Raw genomic sequence first — 27260 nt, forward strand, 5'->3', positions numbered from 1 at the left:
GTCCAATCCATTTGGATAGTGAAGGTCCCATTCACAACAATAGGAAATGCCATTCAGCCAATTAGTGGTCATAATGGTGAACAGCATCAGTAATCAATTAACTAAGTGTGTATTCCCTAGGTGTGGTGACCGAGAACAGAAAAAGGGGGGAGTGGGATCGTCAATGTTGGAACGGCAGTGGCGGAAAAATAAAGGCAGGGGAGCGCAGTTTTTTTCTTTTCCATGCTACCCTGAAGTTTCAAATTAATTCTCCAGAATGCCCCTTTAATGTCAGTGAGATGTATATAGATATGATGGACATTTAGAGCTTCTAAAAACAATTCTAAATTAAATGAATATGCAGACAACTACTGGCCCCAAATGCTTAAATGGGCACTCTCATTAAAACAAATTTTTGCTATTGCACTCCTTATGGTAAATTAAAAAAAATCTTTCTAATATAGTTTGTTTCAAAAAAAAAAAAAAAAAATGATGTTTTCTATGTTTTATTTGTGATTATCTCCCTATTTGTCCAGGGCACATTTTCCACCATCTCTTGCACAGACTTTGGACTCCTGCTGGCCTGGCAGAAGTCCAAAATCAGGAGTGTGTAGCCTTAGCCAATCATAGCTCATCTCACACTGAACTGCTCTGGGCGGTGTGTAGCAGAGTGAGGGAGGAAGTTCTCCCCTGCATGGGGAGATAATGTCACGCCTGCGCGGGAACGCTCCACCCAGTCTGTGAATCTGACTGAGCAGAAAATACAGAGCAATATCAAAGTAGAAAACTAACAAATAATAAAAATAAAGATGGGGTGGTTTATCATGATGGGAGCAGTGAACTGGGAGGATTATAGATCATGATACGTACTATTTAACCTATAAAATGTTTCCTTCAATGTAAAATAGTGTTGGTGACATCATAGTGACATAGTAACACCTGTCCAATGGTCCAAGTGTTACCTTAAGATTGGAAGACTCTTATTTAAAGAATGGGCATCTTGGGGCTCTTTGGGTACCTGCACACTTGGGCACTGCCTGATTGCTTTGCCACATAACATAGCTATTCGTCCGACAGCTAGCCTCCCCGATTCCCCCAACAGACCTAAATTCACAAGTGTTCTTAAGTTCGAAATGGAAGGACAAATCTGGTGGCCGCTTGTCTCACCAGGGACAAAAGGACTGGCCAGCTAAAATCCAACATGTCCGAACCCTCTCTTCCCTAGATATTTTTCATCAGAAGACAGTTGGGAAACCATCATACTTTTAGATCAGGTCTAGATCCTAGGTAATTTTTTTTGATACCCTTAAAGGGGTTATCCAGGAAAAAACTGTTTTATATATATCAACTGGCTCCAGAAAGTTAAACAGATTTGTAAATTACTTCTATTGAAAAATCTTAATCCTTTCAGTACTTATGAGCTTCTGAAGTTAGGGTTGTTATTTTCTGTCTAGGTGCTCTCTGATGACACCTGTCTCGGGAAACGCCCAGTTTAGAAGAGGTTTGCTATGGGGATTTGCTTCTAAACTGGGCGTTTCTCGAGACAGGTGACATCAGAGAGGACTTACAGAAAAGAACAACCTTAACATCAGAAGCTCATAAGTACTGAAAGGATTAAGATTTTTTAATAGAAGTAATTTACAAATCTGTTTAACTTTCTGGAGCCAGTTGATATATATATATAAAAAAGTTATTTCCTGGAATACCCCTTTAATGCCTCCTACCCAAAAATATTATAAAACACCAATAAGACTTGGAACCAAATTATGTAGATGTTACATATTACTGAGTTAAATTAAATATTTCACTTAAAAACCTTGACGAAATCCATAAATGTTCATCAAGTTGAATGTCACAAATCCGACCTCCACCTCATTCCTAAAGTCACTTTTTTTTATTGTTAACAATATTTTATCCCGGCACAAATCTGGCATGGGGTAATGGGCTAAGCCAACCAAATGTTCTAAAAAACATTACTTTATAAAATTCCAATAAGATATATAATTCACAAAATTTATAACATGATAATTTGGGTCTTACCTGAGTCGGGATCAATGGTTCTTTGTCATCAATATCGATGAGGATTTCATCCCGAGGGGTAATACTCACATCATCTGCAAACGTTATGACATCATCAGTCAGGGTTATGGCTAGAGTATATAGGGCCCCATAGCAAAGTCAGAAAAGGGCCACCAACTTCTATAAACAGATTAACCAGCAGCTATCAAAGTTATAGACAGTATTTGTGTTGATATTCATGACGTCATGGCCACACCCCCTCAATGCAAGTCAATGGAAGGGGGCGTGACGGCCGTCACGCCCCCTCCCATAGGCTTGCATTGAGGGTGTGTGGCTATGATCATTATAGACCCTTATCATTAATGACCCCTAGAGATGTGAGATGTAAGTCCTTAAAGGGGTACTCCACTGGCCAGCATTCGACCAGCATTTTTTTTTAGCACAAAAGCTAAAAAAAAAACAATGTGTGAACACAGCTTTAAAGCGTAACTAACATGAAAAACAACATTTGACATGCTGATCAGACACATTAAAAGTTGTAAATCGCATCCGGTCTCACTCCTGAGACCCGCTGAGATTGTGAATTATTAGCCAGAGAAGAAGACGGCATTGCGATTGATTTGCTTCCCAGACATAAGAGAAATCCATTTCTCTGCATACTACCTCTCTGCTTATTGATTTGGTACCTTTTCTGCTATCTCGGTTTGGACCCTGTTTGTTTGACCACTCTCTATATGTTGGTATGTTTATCCCCTGTGTTTTGTTTCTTGTACTTTGGCTGTTAACCCTTTGTACCCTGACCTGCTTCCCTGCATCTGTACTGTTATATATTATTTTTGGACCTTGTTATGCCCCTGCACTTACTGAAAACAGGGACCGCAGTCCAGTTGAGGATCTGTTGTTAAGGGCTGATACTCAAATAGGTAAGGAAAGTGGTTGTGGATGAGCTCAGGGCTGTACTCATCCCTGCCTGACGTGACACAGTCTTATGAAATTCTCTTTAGTATTATAAAAACCTTTAGACCCCCAAAAAAATACATATACAAGCAGTAGACATTGGACCCAGCAGATGGCATGATGGTAAACAGGAGTCAGAGAAGATGGCGACTACTCTCCAGTGGTGGTGATACAAGGATAACTAGGTAACTTAATTCTTAATTTTCCACACTACAAATGTTATAAATACATTTTTATTGCTCTTCTGTCTGGGAGAAGCAGAGATTCAGTCTGCTCGGGAGAACATATGGGAGCAGTATGGTAAGGGATCGCTCCTGCCCATTAGTAGGTGATGGAATCACACCTCCATTGCATGAAAGTGCAGACTTTTATATAGAAGCTTTTACTAATTGTTTGATTATGTGGAACAGATGTTAGTTATACTGCACTACAGCACCCGTGAGCCCACTGGATATCACAGTGAAACAGGCACATAGCATATGAGCCTTTTATCGGATGTATATGCTCCTGGCGTATAATATATACCACAATATAGACAAACAAAGGCATACATCACGCATCAGGTCCAAATGTAAAAATTGATTGATAAACAGTTGATTAAAAAAACTATGCCTCTACAAGGCTACCCAATAGAGACCAAAAGGACACTCTACTGGCCTATATTGGGTAAATAGAAGCCTATTCACAGATTCAACACATAGCTTTTCCTACCATATACAACAGCCCTTGGAAAGAAATGTAAACTGAGTCTAAGTGATGTCTACAAGACAAGGATATAATGAGCAATTGGAAACATTTTGGCATTCTGTATTATTCTTACAAGCCCCAGACTCTGGTGGCTCGAATGATGTGTAGTGTCCCAGTATAACTATACAAGATACCATCTTAGGAAAATTGTCGGGTGGCTGAGAGTCAGAAGGTTTGCTTAATGTATAGTAAGTGTGTATCAGGTACTGAAGAGTTTTGCAAATCTATTTACCTGCATTGCACTTTATTTAAAGTCTTTCATAGTATTGTGGTGGCCCAGTACAGGATTTGCACCCCTGTACCCTTCCTGCCCTGTCAGGCAGACTCAATTTGGTGACCCCTGACCCCCCCCCTGCACCTGTGTCTTGTTTATAAATCTTAAGTTATACAGTGTATTGTACATAAAATGTGATATACCTTTAAGTGTTTTTGTCATGTGATTGTAAATAAGGGAGGTACCTGTGACCATGTGACCTACAGGGTGACCTATGGGACCCCTCCTGAGTCTTCCCCCATATAAGCCCTGGGTGGAGCTTTCTCACTCTCTTAAGTGCTGAGTTGCCGTGAGGTCAAGTCTAGTGAGAGTGTCTTGTGTCCTAAAGAGGCCTAACAACTACCACGCAGCCACGGATCCACAAGACCACTACCCCCCAGGTCCAAGTCAAAACCTGGTAAGCTACAAATGGGGTAAAGTCTGTCATAGTCAGTCTCAGTCAAGTCAGTCCAAGTCAATCTGTCTCAAGTCAGTGTGGCCCTGCATCAAATTATCCAAGTCCACTATAAGTCCCAAAAAGCCCTGTGGTCTCTGAAGTCACTGGTCACCTCCGTGGGCCTAGCCAAGCTGTATAGACTGTTACATCTGTCTGACTCAGTAAAGCTGCCATTGTTCTGTAACTTGGCATCTGATTCATTATTTGCCCCCGTGCCTAGTCCAGGATCCAGCGGTATACCTTCGGGTGATGTAGAGGATAAACCATGTTCCAGTATGGCTCTCTCCAGAGCCACATGTCTCTCAGCTGCTGAGAGTTCCAGTTAGCCAGCAAAGTGTACATGTCCTAGCCCCTGCTATTGCTAGGCATTCCTACACCTAGGCCACATGTCTTATAACTATGTGCACAATCAAGTCACTTGTTCTGCTCCTGTTGTGGAGGATATTGCTCTACAAAACATCTTACTCTGAGAGGGAGAACTTCATCTTTGCTAGAGAAGAGAATGCTAAACAAGGGCCTTTCTGAATTAATCTAATCTCTATGTTGGCCTATATTGCTGCCTATCTGCCACATCAGGAAGAATTCCCTGCATACGCCTGTAATGTATATTTCTGAATGATGCTGAAATATACATTCATACATACACACACACACACACATATATATATATATATATATATATATATATATATATACACATAAATATAGTATAATTGTGTGTGTATATATATATATATATATATATATATATATATATATATAAAATTATATTCACATAGTGCACCAGGGGAACCGTAGATTCACCATAGCAATGTAGCCAAGTTGGGTGGCCAATACAAGAGTGCGTGGATATAATTAGGCCATATACTATTTGGGATGTCAGGGTGGATGGCTGGGTAAAAAGGCAACCATAGTCATCCTAACTTTTAGTAAACATGAAACTATTTTTAGCACTTTGACATTTGAGAGAATAAGTAACAATGATTTAGGAAATTTCTCTTAATTTTTTACTCCCACTGACCAGAAATCCCCCATTGTGTTCAGAATACGAGTCTGCATTAGACTCTGTTGTGGTGGTGCTGACAGCGGTCCAGTTAGTGGACGTCCTGGTTACTACCGATACCCCTCACTGTCCACATGGCTTGTTGGTAAGTCTGGCCTCTGACGTGTTAATGAGACAAGCTACGCCAGGCTACGAATAACACCCCACATCTAGTAATATTTCCAACCAGAAGGGGAAAAAAATCTCTTTGAAAACACAGTATTATTGGAATTCAAAAGAAACAGCAATTATTCTCTCAGCGGGGAAGGCGGTGAGCTGAGTGTTACATTAAATAACAGAAGAAAAAACCCGCCTGCCAGGATAAAGAAAACGGGACGTACAGACGTGTAAATGTTGGCACGCGACCAAGGTAAAGACAAAGGCTTCAGAAAACACGGTGCCAAAGCTCGTATGAGGCCATCGGCAGCAATGGTGGCGGCGAGACAGACCGCATTAGAAATGTCACTTTTCATGTACGAAACACGTCGGAGGTTACGACACAAGGAGAAGGTCCCGGCTACTCCATCACATATTCTCTGTTACCTGCTGTGTTTGCAGCTCCCATGATAAGTAATGCACGAGTCCATTACTATAAGCTAAGTCCTTACAGAGAGTCTATGGGGGAGATTCTCAAAAACTACTGTAAGTTCTGTTCCAGCGATATTATGTACGCCTTTTTTTTTTCTCCTCACACTTTCAAAGGCCTCTGGTGCTGCTTTGAAAATATGTGAAAATTCATTTTCGCGCCACTTTTGTGTTTTTTTTTCGCTGGCAATTTTTTTTTGTTGCAGCCATATTGGATTTTTTTGCACCAAAATTGCCGATTTATGAGCCAAAATTGCAGATTTTTGTGCCAAGTTTTACATCCCAGAAAATTCTGGCGGAAACATCTCATGAAATATTCCATGGTTACTAGTGGCCAGACAAGCCATAACTGTATAAATAAAACATTTCTGAGCTTAACCCCTTAAGGACCATGGGTTTTTCCGTTTTTGCACTTTCATTTTTTCCTCCTCACCTTTTAAAAATCATAACCTTTTCAATGTTGCACCAAAAAATCCATATGATGGCTTATTTTTTGCGCCACCAATTCTACTTTGCAGGGACATCAGTCATTTTACCCAAAAATCTACGGCGAAACAGGAAAAAAAATCATTGTGCGACGAAATTGAAGAAAAAATGCAATTTTGTAACTTTTGGGGGCTTCATGTTCTACACAGTACCTTTTTCGGTAAAAATGACACCTTATCATTATTCTGTAGGTCCATACGGTCAAAATGATCTCCTACTTATATAGGTTTGATTTTGTCGTACTTCTGGAAAAAATCATAACTACATGCAGGAAAATGTATATGTTTAAAATTGTCCTATATGATCCCTATAACTTTTTTATTTTTCTGCGTATGGGGTGGTACAAGGGCTCATCTTTTGCGACGTAATCTGAAGTTTTTATCGGTACCATTTTTGTATTGATTGGACTTTTTGATCGCTTTTTATTAATTTTTTCATGATATAAAAAGTGACCAAAAATACGCAATTTTGGACTTTGGAATTTTTTTGAGTCAGGAGCCCGCGTCATACCCGGTTAAGGGCCATTGGACGTGTATACACGTCCATGGTCTTTAAGAGGTTAAAGGGGTACTCCGGTGGAATTTTTTTATTTTTTTTTATGAACTGGTGCCAGAAAGTTAAACAGATTTGTAAATTACTTCTGTTAAAAAATCTTTACTTTTTAGCAGCTGTATGCTACAGAGGAAATTCTATTCTTTTTGATTTTCCTTTTTTTTTCTTGTCCACAGTGCTCTCTACTGACACCTGATGCCCATATCAGGAACTGTCCAGAGCAGGAGAAAATCCCCATAGCAAACCTATGCTGCTCTGGACAGTTCCTGACATGGACAAAGGTGTCAGCAGAGAGCACTATGGACAAGACAAAAAAGAAATTCAAAAAGAATAGAATTTCCTCTGTAGCATACAGCTGCTAATAAATACTGGAAGGGTAAAGATTTTTTAATGGAAGTAATATACAAAGCTGTTCAACTTTCTGGCACCAGTTCATAAAAAAAAAAGTTTTCCATCGGAGTACCCCTTTAAATGTGAGTGCAGGTGCAGTGACCAAGATAAAAATTAAATTAAAAAAAATGTAAAAATGTTTAAATAAAATTTTTCAATAATAATAATTTCTTTTTTTAATAATTACCGTATTTATCGGGGTATACCACGCACCGGCCTATAACACGCACCCTCATTTTACCAAGGATATTTGGGTAAAAAAAGTTTTTTACCCAAATATCCATGGTAAAATGAGGGTGCGTGTGTGCGCGTGTATACCCCGATACATCCCCAGGAAAGGCAGGGGGAGAGAGGCCGTCGCTGCCCGCTTCTCTCCTTCTGCCTTTCCTGGGGTCTAGAGTCCTGCTGCCGGCCCTTCTCACCCCCTGGCTATCGGCGCCGCTGCCCGTTCTGTCCCCCTGACTATCGGTATCGGCGCCCCATTGCCGGCGCAGATAGCCAGGGGGAGAGAAGCGGCGCCGACAGCCAGGGGGAGAGAAGGGGCAGCGGCACCCATTGCCGGTGCCGCTGCCCCGTTGCCTCCCCCCATCCCCGGTGGCATAATTACCTGGGTCGGGTCCGCGCTGCTGCAGGCCTCCGGCGTGCGTCCCCTTCGTCGTTGCTATGCGCTGCACAGCGCGGCACGCCACTTCTCTCCCCCTGGCGCCGGTACCGATAATCAGGGGGACAGAACGGGCAGCGGCGCCGATAGCCAGGGGGAGAGAAGGGCCGGCAGCAGCGCTCTAGACCCCAGGAAAGGCAGAGGGAGAGAAGCGGGCAGCGACGGCCTCTCTCCCCCTGCCTTTTCTGGGGGTGTATCGGCGTATAACACGCACATAGACTTTAGGCTAAAAATTTTAGCCTAAAAAGTGCGTGTTATACGCCGATAAATACGGTACTTAAATAACACCTACCCCCCAAAAAAAATAAAAACAAAGAAAAAAAATATTTTATAATAAAACTACAACCATTTCTGTGATTTCTAAAGTTAGTGTGACATTTTTTATCTAAACTGGACTCTCACCCTTTTGAAAATATCATGTAAAGCAGACAATATACATGGACACGCCCACTTTTACAAAATTGACGTGAACAGTGTAAACCGTGGCACAATGCTCTTTGAAAATGTGGTCGATACTTTTCGCGCCAAAATTTGGGAGAAAAATTGATTTTTTGGGGGGGCGCAAAATTCTTTGAGTATCTCCCGCAATGTCTAGTTTGCTGTTTCATAGATTTAGGGTGTGTTCACACGCTATTACTAGCAGCGGGTTTCCCGCTGCGGGAATCCTGCTGCGAGTTACTCTACCATTGATTTAAATGGGTCCACAGACTGTCCGCAGACCCATTCAAATGAATGGTAGCATAACTCGCAGTGGGTTTCCCGCCATGGGAAACCTGCTGCTAGTTACTAGCGTGTGAACGCACCCTTAGGGTAGGGTGGCACGTGGCGGATTTTTCGGCATATTTTCCTACCTATTAAAGCCAATGGGTAGCAAAATCATCTGCAGTAAGTATGCAGCAAACTACAGTATTTGTGACCCTACCCTAAAAGTGTAAGTCCTGAGCTGTTCTTTTACCTTTTCTGCAATAGATGACAGAGACGGCACTCACCGATAGGGTCTTCTTTATTCAAATTCTGCGGTGCATACAGACAAGGGCAGGTAGAAGCGAGAGGGCAGAGCGTCTGGACGCCCCTGCCCTCTCGCTTCTACCTGCCCTTGTCTGTATGCACCGCAGAATATGAATAAAGAAGACCCTATCGGTGAGTGCCGTCTCTGTCATCTATTGTCTCATTGGATTGCATACCTACTTCAGACTGAGCACCAATAGTGTTTGGGCTTCAGGTGTTGATCAAGATGCAGCTGTCTACTCATACATTGTGTGAACAGTGCCTAGTCGTGCATGTGCCGGACATTACCTCTCCTAGTCGTGCATGTGCCAGACATTACCTCTCCTAGTCGTGCATGTGCCAGACATTACCTCTCCTAGTCGTGCATGTGCCGGACATTACCTCGCCTAGTCGTGCATGTGCCAGACATTACCTCGCCTAGTCGTGCATGTGCCAGACATTACCTCTCCTAGTCGTGCATGTGCCAGACATTACCTCGCCTAGTCGTGCATGTGCCAGACATTACCTCGCCTAGTCGTGCATGTGCCGGACATTACCTCGCCTAGTCGTGCATGTGCCGGACATTACCTCGCCTAGTCGTGCATGTGTCGGACTCTCCTAGTCGTGCATGTGCCGGACATTACCTCGTCTAGTCGTGCATGTGCCGGACATTACCTCTCCTAGTCGTGCATGTGCCGGACATTACCTCTCCTAGTCGTGCATGTGCCGGACATTACCTCTTCTAGTCGTGCATATGCCGGACATTACCTCGCCTAGTCGTGCATGTGCTGGACATTACCTCGCCTAGTCGTGCATGTGTCGGACATTACCTCTCCTAGTCATGCATGTGCCGGACATTACCTCTCCTAGTCATGCATGTGCCGGACATTACCTCGCCTAGTCGTGCATGTGTCGGACATTACCTCGCCTAGTCGTGCATGTGCCGGACATTACCTCTCCTAGTCGTGCATGTGCCGGACATTACCTCTCCTAATCATGCATGTGCCGGACATTACCTCTCCTAGTCATGCATGTGCCAGACATTACCTCTCCTAGTCGTGCATGTGCCAGACATTACCTCGCCTAGTCGTGCATGTGCCGGACATTACCTCGCCTAGTCGTGCATGTGCCGGACATTACCTCGCCTAGTCGTGCATGTGTCGGACTCTCCTAGTCGTGCATGTGCCGGACATTACCTCGTCTAGTCGTGCATGTGCCGGACATTACCTCTCCTAGTCGTGCATGTGACGGACATTACCTCTCCTAGTTGTGCATGTGCCGAACATTACCTCTTCTAGTCGTGCATATGCCGGACATTACCTCGCCTAGTCATGCATGTGCCGGACATTACCTCTCCTAGTCATGCATGTGCCGGACATTACCTCGCCTAGTCGTGCATGTGTCGGACTCTCCTAGTCACTTAGCTATGAGTCCATCACAGTTATATGAAGACAGTTGAGTGACCAGAAGGCACAGCCCTATAGCTCTATACTGTACTATACTCTATACTATACAGTGGTGCCCAGACATACGATTGTTTCAACATACAATGGACTCTTAGAGCCCATCGTATGTTGAAGGAAGCATCAACATACGTTGCTTCTGGGTGTCGGGGCCATTGGAAAAACAGCTATCCGGCAGCGCTCACTGCTTCAGCAGCTGCCGGATAGCCAGGGCCGGCCGGCGGGCGCAACAGTACTGTATTAAGAAGAATAGGCCCACTTACCCGACCGACTCATTTCCTCGGACCATTCGTGCAGGAGCCGGGCAAAGGCATCTCCCCCAGATGACAAACTATGCAGGATGCCCTGTAGTGGAGAGTATCAGAGCGGAGGGGCACATGACAGGGGGAGACTGGACTGGACAAATGTTAGGGACGTTATGTTAGGGGAGGAGTCTAGGAGGGGGTTTAAGAGGGAGGGGGTTGGGTCAGGGGTCAGTCGGCATGAGGCAAGAGAAGTTCCAGCCCGCCCGCCCTTGTGCTAGGTTTGGGTTCTTCTTGTCGTGGCAGCGTTAGCGGGAGGTGGTTTGAGAAGGTGTTGGGGGAGGAGGCTGGGGACGGTACTCAGCCTGGTGAAGGATTCCCCGTGGGCATGGGCCCCGGGGAGAGGATTGGGCCTCTGAAATGGTGTCCCTAGGTCTGGTGCCTTATGGCTAGGGGCAAATGTAGGAGGCTTGGCACATTGGTTCACTTGGGGTTAAAAGGGGACATTGCCTCCAGATCTCTCTGCCGCTGTAGGGTGGTTATGTTTTATGGTTTTTTGTATGATGTTCATACAATATGTTATGACAATGTTTGAATTGTTCAATGTTAATAAATATGGGCTGCTGTGGCCTTTTGTACCACTAACCGGTGTCAGTCGCTATTGGGATGTTAGGGTGGGGCAAAAGGTAAGCAGCTAGGATATCCCCTAGTCAAGCTGCTGTACAGATACGGCGGCTGCGTAATGACGTAGCGCGCAATGACGTTCCCAGAATCACAGGGCCAGAGAGACTACATCTGCGTCATTACGTGGACGCCGTATGTGTACGGATGCCGCATGGTTTGTCATCTGCGGAATGGCCTTTTCCCAGCATTTAAAGGGGTACTCCACAGGTAAACATTTTTTTTTAAATCAACTGGTGCCAGAAAGTTAAACAGATTTTCACCTTACTTCTATTAAAAAATTTTAATCCTTCTAGTACTTATCAGCTGCTGTATGAGCCACAAGAAGTTCTTTTCTTTTTGAATTTCCTTTCTGCCTGACCACAGTGCTGAGCAGGATAAGTTTTCTATGGGGATTTGCTCCTACTCTGGACAGTTCATAAAATGAACAGATGTGTCAGCAGAGAGCACTGTGGTCAGACAGAAAGGAAATTCAAAAAGAAAAGAACTTCCTGTGGCATATACAGCAGCTGATAAGTACTGGAAGGATCAAGATTTTTTAGGAGAAGTAATTTACAAATCTGTTTAACTTTCTGTCACCAGTTGATTTAAAAAAATGTTTTTTTCCAGTGGAGTACCCTTTAAACATATCCCAGAGAGCGGCCTGAGGAAGCGAGCCGTGCAGAGGCTGCCGGACCTGTACAGAACCATCATCATCTGAAGAAGGGGCCATAGTAGCCAAAGAGTAAGTGGAGGGGACTACCTTTCTACTAGGAGGTGGGGGTGATCTAATCTAAGGGAACTACCAACATACTGGGGCCGGGGGGATCTAAGCCCATACATCAATGTTTCCCAACCAGGGTGCCTCCAGCTGTTGCAAAACAACAACTCCCAGCATGCTCAGACAGTCAATGGCTGTACAGGCATGCTGGGAGTCATAGTTATGCAACAGCTGGAGGCACACTGGTTTGTTAAAGGGGTACTCCGGTGGAAAACTTTTTTTTTTTTTTTTTTTAAATCAACTGGTGCCAGAAAGTTAAACAGATTTGTAAATTACTTCTATAAAAAAAATCTTAATCCTTACAGTACTTGTAAGCTGCTGAATACTACAGAGGAAATTCTTTTCTTTTTGGAACACAGAGCTCTCTGCTGACATCACGAGCACAGTGCTCTCTGCTGACATCTCTGTCCATTTAAGGAACTGTTCAGAGCAGTATATGTTTGCTATGGGGATTTTATCTTACTCTGGACAGTTCTTAACCCCTTACCGACCAAGGACGTATATTTACGTCCTTGGCTGGCTCCCGCGATATAACACGGGTTCACGCGGCGACCCCACGTCATTTCGGGTCGGTGCCGGCATGTATCTGATGGCGGGACCCGGGGCTAATAGCGCAAAGCAGCGATCGCAGTGCCGCGTGCTATTAACCCTTTAGACGCGGCGTTCAAAGTTGAACGCCGCGTCTAAACCGAAAGTGAAAACTGCCCGGCTGCTAAGCGTGCCTGATCGGGACTACCGCAGTGAAAATGCGGTGTCCCGATCAGCTGGGACACGAGCGGAGGTCCTCTTACCTGCCTCCGGCGTGTCCCCTCGGCGATTGATTGCTCCATGCCTGAGATTCAGCCTTGACCATTCGACCGCCGATAACGCTGATCATTGCAAAGCTATGGCTTTGCAGTGAAGAGTGCTGGCAATCAGTGTGTGCAGTGTTATAGGTCCCTATGGGAGCTATAAGACTGCAAAAAAAAGTGTAAAAAAAAAAGTTAATAAATGTGATTTAACCCTTTCCTTAATAAAAGTTCAAATCACCTTCCTTTTCCCATAAAAAAAAAACACCATGTAAATAAAAATAAATATAAACATATGTGGTATCGCCGCATGCGTAAATGTCCGAACTATAAAAATATATCAGTAATTAAACCGCAAGGTCATTGGCATTTGCACAAAAGAATTCCAAAGTCCAAAATAACGTATTTTTGGTCGCTTTTTCTATCATGAAAAAATGAATAAAAGTGATCAAAAAGCCCTATCAATACAAAAATGGTACCTATAAAAACTTCAGATTATGGCGCAAAAAACGAGCCCTCATACCGCCCCATATGTGGAAAAATAAAAAAGTTATAGGGGTCAGAAGATGACTATTTTAAACGTATACATTTTTCTGCATGTAGTTATGATTTTTTACAGAAGTGCGACAAAATCAAACCTATATAAGTAGGGGATCATTTTAAGCGTATGGACCTACAGAATAAAGATAAGGTGTCATTTTTACTGAAAAATGTACTGCGTAGAAACGGAAGCCCCCAAAAGTTACAAAATGGCATTTTTTCTTCAATTTCGTCGCACAATGATTTTTTTTTCCGTTTCGCCGTAGATTTTTGGGTAAAATGACTAATGTCACTGCAAAGTAGAATTGGTGACGCAAAAAATAAGCCATAATATGGATTTTTAGGTGTAAAATTGAAAGGGTTATGATTTTTAAAAGGTGAGGAGGAAAAAACGAAAGTGCAAAAACAGAAAAACCCGTGGTCCTTAAAATGGACAGAGATGTCAGCAGAGAGCTCTGTGTTCCAAAAAGAAAATAATTTCCTCTGTAGTATTCAGCAGTTAAAAAATCTTAATCCTTCCAGTACTTATTAATAGAAGTCATTTACAAATCTGTTTAACTTTCTGCCACCAGTTGATTTAAAACAAAAAAAAGTTTTCCACTGGAGTACCCCTTTAAACACTCACCATACGCTCAACATACAATGGTCATCTCGGAACTGATTACCAATTTTCCATTGAGATACACACTCAACATATAATGGATCCAGGGCTCCACAACCAATTACCCGGTTTCCATAGACATATGTACTCAACATACGATGGTTTCAACATACAATGGTCCTCCTGGAACCAATTAATATCGTATGTTGAGGGACCACTGTAATGGGTTGGTTCTGATGTCTCTGTCCTAAGAACCTAAGAGGAGCCGGCAAGGGTTAGGGAATGACTCTTGAAGAGTTACTACGTTATTCCAGTGGCGATGGTCATGGTGGTTGAACCTCCATTGATTCTAGTGATATTCTATCAATGTGTAAAGTGGATGAACCATCAGGCGCCCGGAGCTTTAGGATACGCCTCTGTATAGGGGATTTTAGTTGGATTAGCTAAGCTTCGAATGTTGTCTTGCCTCTGAGTAGGTTTCTTTGAAGGGTGAGTTCTTGGAGAAAGCTGCAGATACCTCGAAAAGCTCACATGGGCCAAAAACACTATCCAGCTGTGGGATGGGGGCTTCCTATTAGTCAGGTGTTGGTGAATACAGCTCTTTAGGAACACGATATATTTTATGGGCACTGTATCACACACATCTAAAATAGTATCAGTGTAAAAGTTACAAGGAGCATTAAAGTTATTTGGAAATATTAAATTTACAAGTGATGGAACAGAACTGATTCCTATAATGGATTTACAGACCAGACTTAGCTTCATAAAACTCCAAAATATATCCCGTAAATCCACAAGTATTTTATCATCCCCGACACTGAGGGCTACAGGGGAGTTACCAGGACACAGGATACCAGAAGAGGCTAAGACTGTATTATCCTGTACCCCGTGTCGTTATCCTGTACCCCAAGTGTCATTATAACTGTACCCCAAGTGTCATTATCCTGTACCCCCAGTGTCATTATCCTGTACCCCAAGTGTCATTTTCCTGTACCCCAAGTGTCAGTGTCATTATCCTGTACCCCAAGTGTCATTATCCTGTACCCCAAGTGTTATTATCCTGTAGACCAAGTGTCAGTGTCATTATCCTGTACCCCAAGTGTCATTGTCCTGTACCCCAAGTGTCATTATCCTGTACCCCAAGTGTTGTTATCCTGTACCCCAAGGGCCAGTGTCATTATCCTGTACACCAAGTGTTGTTATCCTGTACCCCAAGGGCCAGTGTCATTATCCTGTAGCCCAAGTGTTAGTGTCATTATAATGTACCCCAAGTGTCATTATAATGTACCCCAAGTGTCATTATCCTGTACCCCAAGTGTCATTATCCTGTACCCCAAGTGTCATTATAATGTACCGCAAGTGTCATTATAATGTACCATTATCCTGTACCCCAAGGGCCAGTGTCATTATCCTGTACCCCAAGTGTCATTACCCTGTACCCCAAGTGTCATTATCCTGTACCCCAAGTGTCATTATCCTGTACCCCAAGTGTAATTGTCATTATCCTGTACTCCAAGTGTCATTATCCTGTACCCCAAGTGTCATTATCCTGTACCCAAGTGTCAGTGTCATTTTCCTGTACTCCAAGTGGCATTGTCCTTTACCCCAAGTGTCATTATCCTGTACCCCAAGTGTAATTGTCATTATCCTGTACCCCAAGTGTCATTATCATGTACCCCAAGTGTCATTATCCTGTACCCCAAGTGTCAGTGTCATTATCCTGTACCCCCAAGTGTCAGTGTCATTATCCTGTACCCCAAGTGTCAGTGTCATTATCCTGTACCCCAAGTGTCAGTGTCATTATCCTGTACCCCAAGTGTCATTATCCTGTACCCCAAGTGTCATTATCCTGTACCCCTAGTGTAAGTGTCATTATCCTGTACCCCAAGTGCCATATTCTGTACCCCAAGTGCCATTATCCTATGCCCCAAGTATCAGTGTGATTATCCTGTACCCCAAGTGCCATTATCCTGTACCCAAAGCATCAGTGTGATTATCCTGTACCCCAAGTGTCAATACCCTGTACTCCATTATCGTGTACCCCAAGTGTCAGTGTCATTATCCTGTACCCCAAGTCTGAGTGTGTCACAACCCTCTACCCCAAATGTAAGTGTCATTATCCTGTACCCCAAGTGTTATTATACTGTACCCCAAGTGTCAGTGTCCTTATCCTGTACTCCAAGTGTCATTATCCTGTACCCCAAGTGTCATTATCCTGTACCCCAAGTGTCATTATCCTGTACCCCAAGTATCATTTTCATTATCTTGTACCCCAAGTGTCATTACCCTATACCCCAAGTGTCATTATCCTGTACCCCAAGTATCATTTCCATTATCCTGTACCCCAAGTGTCATTATCCTGTCCCCCTAGTGTCATTATCCTGTACCCCAAGTGTCAGTGTCATTATCCTGTACCCCAAGTGTCATTATCCTGTACCCCAAGTGTCATTATCCTGTACCCCAAGTGTCAGTGTCATTATCCTGTACCCCAAGTGTCATTATCCTGTACCCCAAGTGTCATTGTCATTATCCTGAACCCCAAGTGTCATTTTCCCGTACATCTACTGTCAGTGTGTCATTGTGCTACACCCCAAGTGTCAATACATGTGTCAATCATTGTCACAAGGCCAGAGAGCTTACAGAGGCTAAAGGACTACAACATCTTAAAGCCAAGTACTTTACCCATGAGATCCTCCTGTTTATCCTGTATGAAGATCTGCCGGATGTCGGGCTCCTCTACAATTTCTGTGTGACTTTCATGGGTACAATTCTCACTTTGGGAACTTGTCACAGAGAACCTTAGAACTGAAATGTCCATGTGCTTCTATTCTCATACCCATGTCAGTATTAGTGTTGCTCGCGAATATTCGCAATGCGAATTTTATTCACGAATATTCGCGAATATAGCACTATATATTTGTAATTACGAATATTCTTTTTTTGGGGTATTTTTTTTGTAATTATTTTTTTTTTCACAGTACACATCACAGTGATCATCCCTCTCTGCTTCCAGCTTGTGTGGTGTAAAGAAGGTTCTAATACTACTGTGTGAGACTGGCGTGCGAATTTCCGCATATGCTAATTTTCGCATATGCGAATATTCGCTTATGTTACTTTTGGTTTATGCTAATTTTCGCATATGCTAATTTTCGCATACGCGTATTTTCGCATATGCAAAAATAAAACGCGAATAGTCCGAATAAGCGAATTTAGCGAATATATGACGAATATTCGTCCATATATTCGGGAAATATCGCGAATTCTAATATGGCCTATGCTGCTCAACACTAGGCAGTATGTCAATGTGCACGATCACCAACACTGAAATCTTCAAATACGATAACACATAGACATTTACCAAGACCCATAAAGGCATTGTTTTCTCATGAGAGGCTCCAAGTCTTATACCTGCCATTCCTTCTTCTATATCTCCCTCCTCCACACTGGGGTCACAGTGAAACTCCTCCAGCGAGTTAATGGTACATTGTCCCACTATAGGCTTCCGTCCAAATTGCCGATTGTCGATCACCTTCACAATAATGGGCGGACAGTACAGGTCTTCTCTGGGCAGTCTCTAAACAACAAGAACAGATGTCTGTCAAATGACTTGTGTCTACTTTTTGGAAAATTGTCTACTAAGACCGTTTCTATATTTGAAGAATGACAACTTGAAAGCCAGGAATTTGCTTGGCACAGTTGCCGCTTCCCTTCTCCACTTCTATTAGCAGCTTATGCGATGTACAATTTTTAGGAGTATGAAATCTATGGTTCATCGTGAGGCAAGGGGGAAAGAACACTCAAGTTAAAAACAAGGGTATTTAGCTGAGTTATATAAAACGACTTCAACATTACCCATAGGGATAATAACTATGTAAAGAGAAAAGAGAGAATTCCTAGTTGACTCAAAGGAGTACTGTGGTGCCATACCACTTATTCCCTATACAAAGGATAGGGGATAAGTGTCTGATCGTGGGGGTCTGACCACTGGCACCCCGCAATCTCCTGCATAGCACCCTGGCTCTCCCCAGGAGCAGAGCGTGTCGACCCCAGCACGAAGTGGCAAACGACACACCCCTTCCATATATCTCTATGAGAGAGCCAGAGATACAGCTTCGTGCAGGGGTTGACACGGTTGGCCCCTGGGGAGAGCAAGGGTGCCATAGAGAAGATCGTGGGGGTCCCAGCGGTCGGAACCACATGATCAGATACTTATCCTTCAGTGGTGCCCCAGTGTTCATAAACATTTTGATATGAACACTTGGAGCAGGCGGCGGGGTTCGTGACGTCATGGCCACGTCCCCGAGTGATGTCACACTACGCCCCTTCAATGCAAGTCTATGGGAGGCGGGCGTGGTGGCCATAGACTTGCATTGAAGGGGTGTGTGTGACGTCACGAGGGGGGCATGGCCATGATATCACACCACCGCTGCCTGCAACCAGCATTCTAAACGAATGTCAGGTGCTGCACAAAGATCGTGGGGGTATGAGCTGTGGGACCACCGTGATCAGATATCTTATCCCCTAAGATGTCTAGGGGCAGAGTACCCCTTTACCAAAAAGCATCTTAAGCCTGTGGCAGAGGAGGCTATTGAGATGTATAAGCTTAGTGATTGCCATCTATAAAGAACTTATATCCTTGAAGACTACATTGTCAACTTCTCTATGGGCCCAAAATATGAGCCAACTTTTCCAATCCATTAGATGTTCTTTTCTCCACCTGAAAGTCAAGTAATCGATGAAATGACCTGGTAAATCAGATATTCCCATTCCGGACTATCTGTAGGTTCAACACTAGATGCACCCAGGAGACCTGTTCCCAGCCCAGTCTCGGACCTTCTATCATGTTCTATATGGTTGCAGCTCCTTACACCAGTCCTCAAAGATAATAATCCCAGTGCTGGTTTCCAGCTGCTGATAGACAGCTTTCATTCAGGCCCGTGATATAAGAAACACATGCCGGCTCTCTCGCACCTCTGGAATATCGGCTTATAAAAGTAGTTGAATCCGAGCCAAGTGCATTTTACAAGCACCTGGGCCTTTCTTACGACGCAAGGGTCGGGGAGGAAAATCTGTTTACTGTATTAAGGCTCTTACCACTTCCATGAAGAGGACGCACACATCAAAGGTGGGATTCTTTTTGACGTTTTTAATAACACAAGACTGGATCATTTCATCGCCACACTCCACAATGAGGCTGGGGGATGTCACGCTGGCCAGCTGGTAGCTCTTAAGGTTCCTCAGACCCCATGCCAGAACCTGCCGGCGAGAGTGGTCGAAATCTCAGGTTTAAAAGGTTTATTTAATAATGGCTATCAGCTCATCATCATAACCACTGGGAACGTGCGGGAGAACGCTGTCAAATGTCTCATATAAAGTAACAAGCTGAAGCAACAAGAGCTCTATGGGATCAATGTGTTAGGACGCGTAATGAAACACAAAACACATACAGATATACGTAGTTATATACATTGATACCTTTTCCACATGAGCCCATCGGGGAGACAAATTACTTAGAAAGTCATGTGCAACATGCTCTACTATGAAGGTGCACATACATTATAACAGTGTAAAAGGCCAACACAGGCTGGAAGAGATGAGTGTGGCCCCAAACTAAGCCGCACTCACCTAGAGCAGAAGGTCCTGGGGCTTTTATCTCTTCCATACCCTTTCCATGACTCTGGATTGTTTTCCACCTGCTTAACTGCTAATGATTCAATTCCTCTAAATAGTGAAGACTATATCTTAGAACAATAGGAGATCAGAACAATGAAGGCTAGATCTCTCCCATTAGGGGTCCATAACAACCTTATGCGTTGCTTGTATGGTAAAATCCAAAAGATATGCCATAAATGCCTGATTAAAGCATTACAATTTGCTGTTTTAGGGTTTCAAACTATTTCCCTTGTTCTAAAAAAAAAAATCTCTGCATCTCACAGCAATTTTTGGCATATCCTTTCAATGAATTCAGAGGAGTCTGGAAGAGACGTCAGAATCTGGAGGGGACAAAAAAAAGAGTCTGGAGTAGGGCAAAGGAGCCTGGAGCGAACAGAGGTGTCTGGATGGGTCAGAAGAGTCTGGATGGGACAGAGATGTCTAGGGTGGACTGAGGAGTCTGAATGGGACAGAAGTGTCTAGGAGGGACTGAGGAGTCTGAATGGGACAGAGATGTCTAGGAGGGACTGAGGAGTCTGAATGGGACAGAGGTGTCTAAAGCAGATGTCATAATCTGGAGAGGACAGGAGTGTTTGGAGGGGACAGAGGAGTCTGGATGGGACAGAAGAGTCTGGAGAGGACAATGTTGTCTAGAGATGGACAAAAAAGTCTAAATGGGAGAGAGGGGTCTTGAGGTTGACATAGTGGTATAGAAAGGACAGAGTGGTCTAGAAAAACAGGCTCTAAAAACTGCTGCTGTGATGCTCAATGTTATGAGTAAAAAGTCTGTCGGCACAACAATGTCTGCTAGATCAGATGAAAAGTTCACATGAATTCTCTATATCAGTTGTCCACAACCCAGTCATCAAGGACCATAAACATTCCAGTCCATTTAAATATATCCCTGTTTTATTCCAATGGAGCAACTGAAAAAAACTGAAATTTTGTTGGGCCTTGAGGACAGCTTTTGCGATTCCTGTGATCATCACAGCTGTTGGTGTACAGACTCAAATCCATGTCGTGCAAATGTTAACTTACCTCTATGGCGGTCCTCTGCAGAACAGGTTTTATACCTTGGGGAATCATGTAGACGTTGGCGCTTTTCTGAGGAGGAGGATACGGCAGATCTGCATCTTTTTCTGCTGTCTACAGAAAATGAAAAACAGAGGAAAATAATAGCTTCAATTTAACAGTTAGCCAACCTTAGAATAAAACACATTGCATGGAGCACACGCAAGACAGAGACTTTATGAGAAGACTCTAAATAGGGCCCCCTCCTGGTATGGTTCACACCACCATGGCTTCCAATCTTGGGAGAGAAGGATGTGACTGAAGCTTCATTTACACCACAAATGGGATATTATCAATCTGCATTACTGGGACCAGCTTATTCCATTGGGTCCAGTGGCATACCCATGAGACTCACATCCATGATCTTTATGCTCCTGTCTGTGACCATGGTTCTGGTTAAACTATTGTTGAGTTATTCCCATATTTTATAGAAAAAGACCCTGGAGCCCTCTGTGGTCAGGTGGCCACTGCCTGTATTTTAGCATTGTTGTCATACACTTATTTAGAAAATGGATGGCCAAAAAAAAAAAATTATATTCGGATTATTTCTTTTATTATGATGTAAATGCATTACACATCTTGACAGTTTCATGACAACATCCTTGATGAAACCTATTTTCAAATGTCTAAGAAATTAACATATACTGGTAAATAAAGTTACTGTATTTTACTACCTTTTATGCTTTCCTTCTTCTTCTGGTGCAAACTGTCTGCTCTGTTGTCTTCATTAGCCCAGCTTCCTGTCTGGTCAGGACACTCTAGTTGGGAACTTAGCCATCTCTATCTCTCCTCCAACTACATCTTCTTGACTATGACTTCTCCAACATAGCTGGAGGGAGATAGAGTTGTCTAAATTCCTGTTTAGAGTGTCCTGAACAGACACGAAGTCCTTTAAAGAATGTATCCCAGAAATGTGTAACATACCTACCTTCGCCTCATACCAGCTCCGGCTCTGCTCTCTCCTCTCTTGGGCTGTGGTGTTGCTTGTTGCTGTTACCATGGTCCTGCAAGGCGCATAGCCATGGAGTGGCGCGTCCAGGCAGATAGGAGGCATAAGTTCTGAGCCAATCACCAATGGCTTTGGTGTCCATGCCTCCCTAAGGTGGCTAATTAAATCTAATTTTTTTCCTTTATGCATTGCCCATGATATAGGTTAAGTCCCTACACCAGCATTCTTGTTCCCTATATTCCTATAGTGCTCCTGACTTTCCGAGATCTGATATTTACTTGTGTTCTTACTATGCCTTATTGCCCATGTCTCGCCTGATTATTCTGACCACTCTGACACCCCTGTACATAGTCCATTGTAATAACCGGCGCCCAGTTAGGGAATCACCAGGGGTGGGATCACTGTTTAGGGAGGATCTTCCAAGTAGGTAGGAACATAGGTTTGCACTGTTTTCTACTCTGGACGTGACAGTGAGTTTGGATAATAAAGACAACAAAGCAGATAGTTTTTCATCATCAGCAGCAGAAGGAAAGTATGAAGGACTACAGAAAGGTAATAAAATAACTTTATTTGCCAATATATATTTATTTATTAGATAGACAAAATTAGGTTTCTTTGTTGGACAACTCATTTACATACAATGGCAGCCAATATTTGCCAATTGGAAACCATTTTGTATTTTCTAGGCATTCTTTTTCATACGGCTCATCATAAGAAGCTTTGCTGATGTTTGGTATAATTTTGAACCCTATGAGAAGCAACCAGGTCTCATGGGTATCACAAACCTAAACATAGGCTATACTGAATATAAAATCAATAGGGGTAAAAAAAAGGCCCCCATCTAGAACATGTTAAGATGTCAAGAAACCAAAGCATTCTGTAATGCACAGAATTGCAAAAACAGCCTAAACAACATGGACTCCATTTATTTGAGGACACCAGTTGCCTGTTATTTTAGGTGAGATATGGTAACCAAGCACCACGCAGCCAAGCAATTTAGTAATTTAGGACACATAAAAGAAACTCATACTAGTAAAAAAAAATCTACAAGTCATGTCAGGACAAACAATATATTCTAATAATATATATATTTTAAAGTCTATATAAGACGTTGTAAGAGGAATTACTGGAATTTTTAATGTATTTCCTAGAATTTTAATAATTACGATAATTGCATCCTTTTTTAGGAGTAAATCATTTTCGACAACTTACCGTGAGACATACATTGGTGGCAATGATTGAGTGTCCATCCATATTGAAGACACACTGAGTACCTCTACCAAGAGCTGTGGAGTCAGTGGGTCTGTACAGTGCATTCCCTAAATGTAGCAAACACCTATTTCTACCATTTTAAGGTCATATGTTCCTTATAACACTTCTCTCCATCAACCTACATGGATCAAGGATTGCTGACCATGCATAAACCAGGTGAATCAGGCCATGTAAGAGATGTTACAATCATCCATGGAAATGTGATACTGATACTGCCCCTTTCCTCGTATCTGGCACAATATAGCCCTTGACTCTTGCATTGTGGCATTCATGTTACGTCAACCAACAACTTCCCGAATGTTGAGGTGATGCAAGCCACCAGGTTTCAACAACTTTTGCTCAGTTTATTGCTTATGGTATCTGTGATACCAAGGAAGCCATAGAGAGAAGAGAAAAAAATGCAGAATATGGCGCTATATAGTGCAGTTATTTGGGGTGTTGGTTGTAAGACTGGTGGACGGGTTCACTCACCTTTGGTTGTCGTGCTGGCAGGCACAACACTGGAAAGCACAAAAATAATAGGTCGGTTTTTGGGAGGCAGCCGGCTGTCGGTACCATTGGCACTACGGTGCTGGATGCAGGTAAGTTGTCTGGTGCAAGTGTAACCTGGCAGGGTTTTCCTTGTGCCGGGGAAGAAAAATCCGACTTCTCGCTTACCTGGTAACGGACCTGAGGAAGAAGGGTTAACCCTTCATAACGCATTGTCCATCAAACCTTTGCCAATCTGAATAAAAGACACATTGTTGCACCAATTGTGTCCTCGGGTGAATGTGCCGCGAGCAAGAAATCAGATTTTTTTTCCCCAGCACAAGAAAAATCCTGCCAGGTTACCCTTGCAATGGACAATTTACCTGCACCAAGGAAGCCATGACTTTGAGCTTTACGATTGGCTGGCAATTACATATTCTAGGGTTTCTGGACCTTTTGCCAAAACTTTTAGCGGCAAATGTGTCCGATTAAGAACAGGAGACGTGAATAGACCCCGACCTATAGAATCTTATATAAAACTAACAAATCATTCCCTTTTATTACGGGACCATCATCAGTCAAATGGAGGTCTCTAGCACCACACAAGGTTGGTCCAACCAACACATTTAATCTTGTTATTAGACAACTTAGTTATTGCATTGAGCATCAAGCAGCAAAGTAAGGTAAGAGGAGCACCGGAGGATCGGATTAGAGCAGTGTAAGCATATGCATAGCTATAAAATACCCAGTCTAGAAGCTTCTCCGTGAAGAACCGAGGAACAAGTAGCTGAGCCAATTCCAAACGGGATAGGAAACAGACAAGAAGGAAGAGAAAAGTAAATATAAAGCTATTATTACTACACATATAATCCCATTACTACAGCACTAGTAGAACCTTGTATAATGCACGGGTTCTGTATCTGTATGCAGGATATGGGGTGATTCAGCAACTAAGCACATGGCCGAGGCAGCAAGGTCTCATGTGTGACTACATGAAGGCTGGATTCAACATCATTTTTCCTAAAAAATATTTCAGGGAAATATTTATTATTTGGCCAAAATAAATGAGAAACTTGGCCAGAAGTTTTCAGGTCAAGCGAGAGTAATGAGTGACTGCCGGGGTTATGGAGGACAAGGTCGCCTTATGGACTATAGGTCTACAGCACCAGATCCTCAGCACTTTTTATGTCCTCATGGTGACCTTTTAATGAATGAAGCATTGGAGGAAGATGAAGCTGGACTGCAAATGTTTTGTTTCTAAAGGACATTTGGGTCCAGGTAGGTGACATGGAGCAGAGCTTGATTTACAGATGAAGCAGTTGTGGATTACCTGACTTACTTTGTGCCCTGACATAACTTAGTATGCTCCTCACTAAATGTAGCAAGTTGTCTCAAAGGATGAACCCATCTCTGCCACATCAGTACAACTTCAAGTCAATAATTTAAGCTTATTCTACACAATTTACTATTGCAAACCCGACATGTTTTGTTGGGTTGTGCGCCAGAAATTCTGTCTGTGCCATATTTTGTGCCAGAATTGAAAAAAAACAGGCTAACTCTGCATTTTGCTAAGAAAACCCGAAAAAGGGGAGTGGCTGCAGGGGAAAGGGGGCGTGGTCACCAAAAAGGGGCATGTTCCTGACATTTTCACAAAAAACCAACATATTTACTAAGGTTTCCACAGAAAATGTGGTGGATTTGAGCTGAGAAAAACCCTACAGATCAGAACATGTGTAAAAAAAAAGCAAAATGTAGGGAAAGTGGAAAATGTAGGGAAACCGTAGTAAATACCGTGGAAAATAAATTGTAGGGAATTAAAACCAACAAAGAAACCTACACAAGACTCTTAGTAAATGAGGGCCAATGGATGCAATAGTTTTCTACTGGATTTGGTGGAAAACTTATACGTAAAGACCAAGTTGGAAATGAACAGGGTAGAAAATGAACCAACTATCATATAAACATGTGTGGTTATGGTTGGATGGGGTATCTAAAAAGACAAGATTCAATTCCAGATGTAAAATTCCAGTATATATATATGTCCTATTTCCGATACTGGTATCACAGGGATACATGTCACCACGATCATCCCACTGCAGAGGTGTTGTCACCACTGAAGAAGAATATCCAGTCAGGTCTGATACGCGAGTTCTTCTCATTAACATCAATAGCAAATTTTAAGACATGTATAGGAAATTGTAGATTCCGTTCTTTGGGGTTGGACATTTTTTGCCCTTTGCTTCTCTTTGAACATCAGTTTTTGCTCCTTCTAGTCGGCAGGATTATTGACTGCGGTTCTAGATGTGACTGGAGTACAGAGGGTTGTAAATCTCTGCTATTCACCATTATAGTTGTAAAATGACGTGAAGCTCTGCTTCAGGGACCCAGACCACTTACAACCAGGCAACATCCAGGCCAAATTCATGAAATCCTAACTTCTACATAGGCGTGAGGGTCCTACGGGAAGCCATGCAACTACATCGCCTCCATGCATTAAGCATGCTCCGTGCAACATGCAGCAATATCAAGCCAGGTCTGTAATACGGCAGGAAGCCTTAAAGTGCATTTACATAAAAAAAATTCTATGGTGTAGGCTGCTAAAATGTTTGTGAGCTTTTTGTCCCTAAACCTGAGTGTTGTTTTTATGCTTCATCACAAACTCACATGTATGAAGGGGGTTGTCTGCTGCTGACACTGCTGCCCCCCCCCCCCCCCCCCCACGATCTCCCTGCAGCACCCGCATTCTATGCGGGAGCTACGCCTCCAGTTTCGGAAACCTCCGGGACTGGGGACATGACGTCACGCCACGCCCCCTCCATTCATGTCTATGGGAGGGGGCGTGACGGCCGTCACGCCCCCTCCCATAGACATGATTGGAGGGGGCGTGGTGTGACATACCTAGTCCAAGAAAACCCGGAGATCTCTGAAACTGGAGAAGCAGCTCCCGCATATAATATGGGTGCTGCAGGAAGATCACGGGGGGGTCCCAGCAGTGCCCCCCCGATCAAACATCGATCTGCCCGGAATACCCCTATAAGTTAAAGTGTATATGTTATTTCTAATGGCAAAATGATGAAAAGTTTTACTTTAGTGCCTCTAACTGCCATGTGTCAGAGATGCCCTGAGAAAGATGAGAGGGAAGTCTTGATTTACCTTTGAGGAACAGTGAATATCCTTTTCAGCAGGCTATGTGGTTTAGTTTGAAGGTACACAGGCAGGGTTTTCTCAGGCTCCCTCTCCTGCACATAGCACTAGCTAAGCCCTGCCTCCACTTAATATAATTTTTCTACTATTTTCCCCTGACAACAGACAGCGAACAGCAGATTACAGAGAACCAAGACACCTATTGGCCTATACTATTTAGCTTTTTTTTTATGGGCTAAGGAGTCACTTTTGGTAAATTAAGTGATTTACAGATGTTTTAAGAATGGCATTGGCCATCACATGGGGGAAAGTTGTTAAAAACAACACTAACCATTTAAAAGTAAATGCTAAAAGGGATCTCCCACTTGGGATCCCTCCCCCACATATGGCTCTATATCCAAACATAGCTTATTAGGGAAAAGCTCAAAAACATTTATGCAGCTGTTTTCTTGAGAAAGAAATGTTGTCCCTATCAATGCCTTGTATCTGTAAAGATAGAAGGAGACCCAACACC

General features: G+C 43.1%; 1 protein-coding gene across 3 annotated transcripts in view; it reads right to left on the reverse strand.

Moving 5' to 3' along the window:
* DYSF (dysferlin) overlaps nucleotides 1–27260 on the reverse strand; it is a 438078-nt gene that overhangs the window by 74699 nt on the left and 336119 nt on the right. For all 3 annotated transcript variants that reach the window (XM_056552799.1, XM_056552788.1, XM_056552789.1), the window contains exons 37-41: nucleotides 24348–24389; nucleotides 20881–20988; nucleotides 19285–19446; nucleotides 17599–17764; nucleotides 2020–2093 (exon numbers count right to left, since the gene is read on the reverse strand). In XM_056552799.1, the coding sequence (XP_056408774.1) occupies nucleotides 2020–2093; nucleotides 17599–17764; nucleotides 19285–19446; nucleotides 20881–20988; nucleotides 24348–24389 (552 nt within the window). The remainder of the gene's footprint in view (nucleotides 1–2019; nucleotides 2094–17598; nucleotides 17765–19284; nucleotides 19447–20880; nucleotides 20989–24347; nucleotides 24390–27260) is intronic.

Source organism: Hyla sarda, chromosome 1, assembly GCF_029499605.1.
Source record: "Hyla sarda isolate aHylSar1 chromosome 1, aHylSar1.hap1, whole genome shotgun sequence".
NCBI lineage: Eukaryota > Metazoa > Chordata > Amphibia > Anura > Hylidae > Hyla > Hyla sarda.